Below are 9,194 nucleotides of genomic sequence, written 5' to 3' on the forward strand. Positions count from 1 at the left end.
CCTTCCTTCTTTCCTTCCTTCCTTCCTTCCTTCCTTCCTTCCTTCCTTCCTTCCTTCCTTTAGATACCACTTTAGGGCTTGCAGTGCACTTTTCAAACATTTTATCCTCACAACAATATTTTTTTTATTTTGGTGGGGGGAGGGGTCTCCCATCTTTGAGGCATCTTAATTCCTTTTTTTCCTTTTTTTTTTCATCTTAATTACTTTTAATGACTATCATGCCATGGTTCCCTCAGACAAAGCCAGAGCTGGCAGAGTCAGATGCTAAGGCTGCTCGTCTCAGTCTAGGGACGTGGTAGGATTTTACCAGAAGAGTGATTCTAGAATCTGTCTTGGTTTAAATTTAATCTCTGAGAAAAATGTAAATAATTTCATCTGTGGCCCTGTTTCCCCTTTGAATCAGACCATAGTTGTGTGTGTGTGTATCTGACGACACAAAATGAATCACTTTGAAGTACTTTGTAAACTGCACAGCGCTACCTAAATTCGCATTCTTGGTTTTGTTTAAAGGGATTTCTTTGTTCTATTGACTTGTACAGAATTAAGAATTGTGTTGTAGTGATGTCGTTAGATAAGGGGTCCAGTCCAGAGACGCCTGTGATCCCTTAATCAGTACCTGCTTAGGGTAACAGTGATAATACCGATAACAATAGCAAAATAATAACAGTAGTTGTGTTCCCTACAGTTAAAAAGGCACTTTAAAGTTTACAAATCACCTTACAGATTTGATCCTCAAACTACCCTGGGAGATAGAGACAGATGAGGAGACTGAGATGGGCAGAGGTTAAGTAACATGCCCAAGGTCACACAGATAGTAAGTTTCTATGGTTGATTTGAACTTGGATCTTCCTGACTCCAGCCCTGGTTCTATCGCTGCCCCCCCCCCCAGCTGCCTTAAAAGTGTGAATTTCTCAATTATTCCTCCCCTTTGATGCTGGACAGATTACTTAGACCTTGTGGGCCTCAGTTTCCTCATCTATAAAATGAGGGGCTTGGATCTGATGGCCTCTAAATCTGTGATCCCTTGTGGCCTATGACCCGGCGAGCTCGCTGGTGGGCATGCCCACCTAAGCGTGTCTGTAATCACGTATTCTCAGCACCATGGCAGCAGCAGGCATCCAGGAATGAAGGGCGGTTCCTGCGGATCCAGAAGCTCTAAACAAGTTATAGCAAATGATTGATAGGATAGGATTCAGCCCGAGGTGAGTGCAGCGAAAATGAGAACTTAGGGGAGTGTGGGGGGAGGGAGCTGTGTGGGACCAAGTGGGGGAAGAAAGCAGAAGCAGGAGCCCCTGCTCACCATGGCAGATGGGCACACCTCTTCCTTCCTCCTGGTGCCCAAGGTGCGTGCCTCCATCCAGGGACTTGGCAGCGGTGACTGGTTCCGCTTCACTGGTGGTTACTGGTTTCTGGGGAAGTTTGGGGAAGTGGGGGGGGGGTCAGAAAGGGATTGTTTTGAAGGATAGCCTCACTCATTCCTCCACAGCACAGAGAGAGCAGGGAATAGTTGTTGAATCACAGGCTTTCGATCCAGAAGTGACCTTGGGTGTTACTTCCATCCACCCAATCCCTATTACATGAAACTGAGGGCAGAAGAAGTGTGCCCAAGTGAGGCAAGGAGTAAACAGAAGAGGTGGCTGCAGATTAGAGGCAGTGTGGTTGAGGGGCTAGGGAGCTGACCTCCAGATTGGGAAGATCTGAGTTCAAATCCTGCCTCTGACACACAGGGTTTGCGTGAGTGACCCTGGCTAATTCACTTAACCTCTTAGAGAGAAAGTCCCTGACGTTGGTTGAAGTTTCCTCTGCCAGTGAAAGGTCCTCTCCTGCTGATTTCAATGCTTGTTTTTTCCTACATCATACCTTAAAAAAAAAAAATAGCTAAAAAAAAGAAAGAATTTTAAAAATCCATTCATTTATGGATTCCTACAAGCTAGATTTTGAATAGCCTTAGGGTGATGAAGTCTTCCAGACCTTACCACTGTACCCCCACCTGCTGGGTGCTGAGGGGCTAGAAGCCGCTAGGGGGCATGAAAGCCTGAGCTCCAGCTCTGCCCCACATTTCCTATAACTGTGTGACTTCCTCACTTAACCTCTGTCTCTGCCTCAGTTTCCTTATCTGTAAAATGGGATAATCATCCACCTCCTTCCTGGGTTTGTGAGGATCAAATGCAATCATGTTAAATCACAACATAAATGCAGCTGTTATCTTTCTGACTCACTCCATAGCTAGTCTGGGGGGCGGCCTCCCCCATACCCCCTCCTGCCCCCTCTGCCCCACCTTTGCCTCCTCTCCCTGCCTCATCCTATCAGTCTGGGGCTGGGCTTGCTTGAGGAAAGGACTTCTTGTTCTGGTGTGAATGTCAGGCCTGGTCCTCTCCCCCAGGACATGTTTGTGACTACAGGAATCTCTGCTTGGCTAATGGATTCATAGGAGTCAGAGGCTTCCCAGGAAAACTGGCACTAAGAGAGGGGGGATGGGACTCCCATGTCTCCCTGAGCCACCTGCACATCTGGGTTGTCGGGAGGTGCTTTGGAGGTTGGTGCTGGCCCCTGGTGAGGAGCAGAGGAAAGCTGGCAAAGCCTGAGTGGGCAGATTGGCCCTTGGTCTCCTCCTGACCCTTAGAGGCTCGCTGGGCGATGAACAAATTCTTTCTTTCTCTGGGTCTCGGTTTTCTCTTCTGTGACATGGGGGATTTGGCCTCCCACAAGCCTTCCACTATGAGCTGATGAAGTTGCATCCCCCTTATGGGCCTCAGTTTCCCTCTCTGTGAAATGAGGAGGCTGGACTGGGTGGCCTCTCCAGTCTCATGATTCTGAGATATTGTCCTTCTGGATGGAGGCCTCTGCACTGGCTTCCCTGTGTTATAGGAAGGGGTGGGTATGCTTTTACAAATTCTATATTTAAAAGGAGGGTTTGTGAGAAATGTGTCCCCAGGGCCTTGTCTGGGGAGGAAGCGAGGGCCAGTTCCACATGCTTAGCCTTGATGGAACAGAAGGCCACATGTGGACCTCGTCCTGGGCTAGCCAAGCAGCTGGAAATTGTCCGGTGGACCTCGATGCGCCCATGTGCCTGGAGCTGGGTTGGAGGAGCTGTTCTCGCCCCGGCCTGGCAGAGGGCCTTGCCACGCCATGCCAGGCAGTGACTGAGAACTGGGGCCCCAGTGGCAGAGCTGACCTCATTTGGTCACCAGGCGGGGCCAGCAGACGGCAGCTTCCTCTCTGGAGCAGCCTGGCCCGGAAGAAACACAATGGGACTTGTTGCTAAGCAGCCTCTGCTTCTGTATAACTGAGATGTTGCCAGGAGGGGATGACTGCATCCTGTCTCTCTGGGTCTCCCCCTCCCCCCTTCCTCTTGGGGGGACGAGGGGGAGGGGCTAAAGAAGAGTGTGAAGAGATAGGAAGTGGCTTGGGGGAGGGGGCCAAGGGCTGCTTCAGGCTGAATCTTTCAGACTCAGCTACAGTTTCCTTCTGCCTGTTTCTATCCCCCAGCCAGTCACGCAGAGAAAAGGGGGGGGCGTCATTTACCTTGCAGGAAAGAAGCAGCCTTGTCTGTTCAGGCCCCCGGCCCAAGATCCATCCCTGGCTTCCTCTTAGGGGGTGGGGGACACGAATGAAATATATGTTTGAGAGCTTCCGAGGTGCCCGGCGGGCAGCGATAAAACGCCCAGACCAGTCTTTCGGTCAGTGGAAACCCAGTGCTTTGAGTAAAGAGGCAAGTGATTTCTGTTAGAATGTGGTGATGAGTGGGCCCCTTCCCCAAGTGTCTGTGTTTCAGGCCAAGCAGTCAGCAGGGGCTTCCTGCTAATGATTTAGTGACATGGGGACAAGATGGGCCTCCCTGCATGGGGCTTGTTGACATTTAAGCTCAGTTGACCTTGAGCTCAGGAGAGAACTGTGTCCCATGGACATTCACCTCCCACTTATCCTGTAGAGATCATAGCTGCACATGGTCCGTTTGGTTTTGTCTCCTTGAGAGGGTCTGGGCTCTTGGAGAACCAGGACTCCCATTTTGACCTGTGTAGCCTCAGAGCTTAGCACAGTGCCTGTCAGCTAGTAGGCCCTTTAAAAGTGCTTGTAGACTGACTAGCTGCCCCTCCCCTCAGAGTCGGGAAACAAAAGAAAGCTGGCTTTTCTCTACACAGTGAATGGAGGAACAAAATGTTTTCTTGCTGTCAGACTTTGGCAGTTGCTTTCCCTTTTTACCCCCTCCAAAACCTTAACTATGCAGAATAAAAATGTTGGCAAGCTCTGATTAGAATGCCTGTTAATGGATTAGTTGGGAGCCATAGCTAGTTTTAGGTCGTATTTGCTTTTCTGGAAGCAGGAGGAGACAGTCATTAGTCATTCAGTTTGTTACTAAGCTGGCATTTGTTAAGGCCCTACTATGTGTCAGGTGTTCTACTGGCAGATACTGGGGATATGAAAGCACCACTGTCCTGGGGAGTCTAAAGGGGAGACTACCAGGTGTTAAAGTGAATAGAGCACTGGATTTGGAGTCTGGAAGAGCTGAATTCAAATCCTTATTCTAAAATTTACCAGCTATGTGACCCTGGGCAAAGCACTTAACATCTTTGGCTCAGTTTCCTCATCTGTAAAATGAGGTGGTCGGACTCAGTGGCCTCTGAGGACCCTTCCTCTAAAGTCCAAAGCTGTGATCCTGTGGTCTTCACAAATAAGTATCTACAAAATCCAATGGGGTAATTTAACAGGGAGGGAAGGAGGAGGAGTTAACATCTGGAAAGATCGGGAAAGGGCTCTGGTAGGAGGTGGGAGGTGGGTGAGTTCTGAAGGAGGTTGGGGATTACAGGAAGGCATTCCAGACGTGGCAGACAGACAGCCTCTGGGAAAACAAAATCCTCTACATATCCAGCTGTGAGACCCTGGGCTAGTCATGGAACCTCTCCATGCCTCAGTTTCCTCACCTGTAAAATGGGGATAATAATGATCCTTATCTCCCTGGGTGGTTGTGAGGATCAAATGAGTTAAAAAGTTAGAAAGCTCTTTGTTAACTTCAAAGCTCTGTGTAGCTTCTGCTGGCTGTCATGGTTCCTATTATTAGCTGTCTTCACTAACTGCAGGTTTCTCTGATTTGAGTCACATTTACAAACAGCAGGAGCCCTTCTCTGTGAGAGGGGGCAGGGTTCAGCCAGAATTGATCAGAAGCTGATTATGACGAGGGCACTGTCAGGCTCTGAGTTGTGACTCTCAGTACCCTGAAGTCCACAGGAGTGTGACAGCCAACAAGCATTTATTGAGCACCGACTGTGTGCCAAACACTGTGCTAAGTACTGTGGATGAAAGGAAGGCAACAGCAGGGTGCCTGCCCTCAAGGAGCTCCCTTTGTCATGGGAGAGACAATGGACCTGCCACATACAGATGAAGGAGGGGGAAGGTGATCCCAGAGGGGAAGAGCCTCTTCCTGCAGGACGTGGGGGTGTAATTGACTCCTGAAGGGAGTGGGAGGGAGGCCAAAAGGTAAAGGTGAAGAGAGGCAGGGTCAAAGGCTTGGAGATGGGAGACAGCGTGTTAGGTGGCAGGGAATAGCAAGAAAGGCCAGTCAGTGTCGCTGGATTGTAAGGGGATGGAGGGAAGGTCTATGTAGAAGAATTAGAAGGGAACCCCCTTGTTCTCTTCCTGTTGGGGCTGTGATATCTCTATTTCTAACCATTCAGATGTGCCTTGCAGAGCTTGAAATGCACAGAGCAATTTGAGGGGGAGAGCAGGGGTGGGAGGAGGTCACTGGAAGCCCAGAGGTTTTAGTGCTGGCCAGTCACTTCTGGTAGACGGAGCCCCTTTAACAGATGATAATTTTAGCTGCAGGGAGCCCACCAGAACTGGGGGCCCTTTTTCTTCTCTGGGAGCAGAACATAGGCTGAACTGGGGCAGGACTGAAAAGTCTTAGCTGTGGGCCCCCAAGTCCTCCAAGCTTCCAGGCAGGAAAGAACCAGGTTGTCCTGGTTTGGTTTTGATCCTTAAGGTCAGAGAGAACCCCTGAGGTTCACTGAGCAGAAGGACCAGGTGATCAGACCCATGCTTTAGGAAAAGCCCTTTGGCAGCAGCATGTGGAGTGGTTGGAGGACCTAGCAGTCCAGGTGCCCACTGACAGCCCAGGGACTCCTGTCTAAGCAGCCTGGTGTGCCCCCATCTGTGCACAGCCTAGCCTGCCATCTGGGGAGCCTTTTTACCATTTGGCCTTTTCCAGGGTAGCAGGTTGAAGGGCCAGGAGACATGAAATGTGCCTGTTGAGGCTGTGAAAGCTCCTGTTTCTGTACAGTGTAGATGTAAAATGCCCCGGCCAGGCAGGGAGACTGGCAGGAGGGCTGGGGGTGGCAGCCCCGGCCGTTGGCCCTTCCCTCCCGTCCGGCCTGGGCTCAGCTCCCAGAACCAGGAGGGCTAGGGCCCCCAGCTCTTCTCTCTGTCTGCCCTCCCACACCTCCTCAGCCAACTCTTCTCCTGCTGACTCAGAATGAAGCTTGGGAGCCGGGAGCCGGGAGGCGGGGCCAGGGCAAGCTTTTGACTGCCTTTCCTGTGTGTCTAGAAATAGGGTGGGGGACGGATCAACGGAAAGTTACTTGGGGCTGGCCAGAGCCGGGAGGCTGCGGCAGAGTTTGGGCTGAACCTTTGGGGAAGACCGGTGGTGAGATCCCCAGCAGGCAAGTTCTGGAGACTTTGGGCCCGCGACCTTGGGGACCACCTGCATTTGGTTCACTTCCTGGCCACGCCCCAGGTGACCGGCCTCAGGCCACAGCCTAGCCCAGCTCCTCGTTTTGGGGCTGCCAGGAAAACATGGAAGCCTCATCACACTGAAGACTGGTTGGATTTTTCCCTTCTGCCAAGTAGCAAGGCTTTTCCCCTTGGTTTTCATGTGGTGGATCCAGAGCCCCTCCGGTCTGCTGCCCTGAGAGGAACTTGGATGAATGAGAAGATCCAGGCCCGAGAAACTGCCCTCTGCCCCTGCCCCTACTGCCGCTGCTGCTGCCTGAGGTGAAGCGTGGGCTTGGAAAGACCTCAATTAACCAAGACCTCAGCCATGCAAAAGAAAGAAATAGACTGTTTGAGTCCCGAAGCTCAGAAACTGGTAAGGGGAGGGATCCTGTCAGCCAGCAGTCAGGCTTGGTGGTGGCTGGGATGTGGGGAGAATTGTTTGGACTTTTGATTCCCGCTGCCGGGCGAATGCCTTGTTCTGGCCCGCCTCCTGAGCCTCCTGGTGGGAGCTGTGGAACAGTGCCTGCTGCTGTGGCCAGGGGAGGCAGCTCATGGGGGCCCTGAGATCTCCCTCCTTCCAGCCCTGCTCTCTCACTCTCTCTCCGGGTGGGTAGGGGAGCGCCGCCCTTTCTGCCCAGCCCAGCTCAGCCCCACTGGTGCATGGTCTTGCCTGGTGGAAAAAAACCCAGGACCAAGAATTAGGGTTGTGTTTCCCTCTCTGGGCCAGTCACAGTCTCAGACCATTCATTGTGGAACAGGCTTCTTTCCCCATTTGGGTTTCAGTTTCCTCCGTGTAAAATGAAGGTTTCCACTAGATGGTTCTGAGGGGCCTTTTCAGCTGTGGCAAGTTAAGAATCTGTGAGAATGGACACATAGGGCAGGTCTCGTCCTTTCCCTGAGACTCAGTTTCCTGATCTGTAAAAAGGTCACTTCCTGCTCCATATCAATGATCTTAGCTCTGTGACCTATGAGATGTGACTGGGAGGTCTCCTGCCCTCCCTGGGCCTCGGTTTCCTCTGTGTAAAATGAAGGTTTCCCCTAGAAGGCTCTGAGGGCTGTGTCCAGCTGTGGCAGGTTAGGAATCTGAGAATGAGGGCAGGCCCGGCCCCTCCCTGAGGCTCAGTTTCCTGATCTGTAAAAATGGGTTTGGTCTAAATGGCCTCCAAGGTCACTTCCTGCTCCATATCCATGATCTTAACTCTGTGACCTATGAGATGTGACTGGGGGGGAGGGGAGGTCTCTTGCCCTCCCTGGGCCTCAGTTTCCTCTGTGTAAAACCAGGAGTTTCACCTAGAAGGCTCATAGGGCCGTGTCCTGTCCCCTCCCCAGGGCCACAGTTTCCTCTGTGTAAAACCAGGAGTTTCACCTAGAAGGCTCATAGGGCCGTGTCCTGTCCCCTCCCCAGGGCCTCAGTTTCCTGATCTGTAAAGTGAAGGGCTAGGATTCTGTGGCCTTTGCGGTGCCTTCCCGGAGTAGGCAGACAGGGACCCAGAGCCGGAGGTACGTACAGTAGGAGAAGCTTCTCCAGCCACGAGACTTGTTGAACAGCACATGGATTCACTTGGGACATCATGTTTTCCTTCTCCTTTGTTCATTATATTAAAATGTTTGATTGAAAGCACCTCCATCTGGCAGCCCAGGGAGTCACTCCTTTCCCCTGCAGGGCCCAGGCCCGTTCCCTGACGGGTTTCTGCCAAACAGTTGTTATTCTGCCGGAGCCGCCTAACTTTGGGTAGACACGTACCAGGAAGAGATGGGAGGTAGTGTTGCCTGGCATACCAACCCCCCTGAGCCTCCAGCTAGAAAGGCCAGCCTGCCTGACCAGCTGCTGAAGGTTGTGGGTCGGCGACTCGCTTTCCCAGGGCTGGTCTGGATGGTTGTAGGTCATTCTGGGGAAGGAGCTGCTTGGACCCCAGGACCCGTCTGCTCAGGGGCCACTGAGAATGACCTTGGATCCCCCTGGGGCTGATGAGGGGCAAGGGGTGGGCCTTGAGCCCTGTCTTGGTCTCCCAAGCTGGTGGTGTTCTCCAGGGCTGAGCTGACCACCTGCCTGTGGATGCTGCCATGCTGAACAGTCCCTCGCCTGATTTTCCAGCCAAAAAAGGGAGGGGGGTAGCTGGGGGAATGGGTCTTACCTTTTAATTACAAAGATAGAAGTGGTACATCCACCAAAATCTGCAAATAGCATAACACCCTCATTTTACAGCTGAGGAAACTGAGGCTCAGGGGTGAAATTACTTACCCAAGGTCATACAGGCCGTAATTGGCAATAAGTAATGAACATTTGTCCCTGATGTAGTTCTGTCTCTGAACAGGCAGGCATGTGGGTAGTGAAAGCTGGCATGTATCTCCACATCTCAGTTCTCCCAGCCACAGTCCAGGAGGGAGGAATGAGGAGAGAGGCTTTTCATGGTCACCACCCTCCCTACTCACTGCATACCTTGGCCTGCTGTTTGTTATCTGGCCCCGGGAGGTTTCGTATTGACTCT

General features: G+C 51.8%; 1 protein-coding gene across 33 annotated transcripts in view; it reads left to right on the forward strand.

Annotated features, from left to right (window-relative positions):
* The window catches only part of LRRFIP1 (LRR binding FLII interacting protein 1), a 194,693-nt gene that overhangs the window by 76,635 nt on the left and 108,864 nt on the right, over window positions 1-9,194 (forward strand). For 2 of the 33 annotated variants that reach the window (XM_069103160.1, XM_069103166.1), the window contains exon 1: window positions 6,443-7,078. The exons of 29 other annotated variants lie outside the window; for them this stretch is intronic. In XM_069103160.1, coding sequence (XP_068959261.1) covers window positions 7,031-7,078 — 48 coding nt within the window. In that variant the 5' untranslated portion in view covers window positions 6,443-7,030. Of the gene's footprint in view, window positions 1-6,442; window positions 7,079-9,194 lie in introns of those variants that run through there. 2 more of the 33 variants (XM_069103169.1, XM_069103179.1) reach the window with 2 other exon arrangements.

This window comes from Petaurus breviceps, unplaced genomic scaffold (genome assembly GCF_028583685.1).
Source record: "Petaurus breviceps papuanus isolate PSGF00001 unplaced genomic scaffold, PetGlider_PUasm1.0 567, whole genome shotgun sequence".
Taxonomy (NCBI): Eukaryota; Metazoa; Chordata; class Mammalia; order Diprotodontia; family Petauridae; genus Petaurus; species Petaurus breviceps.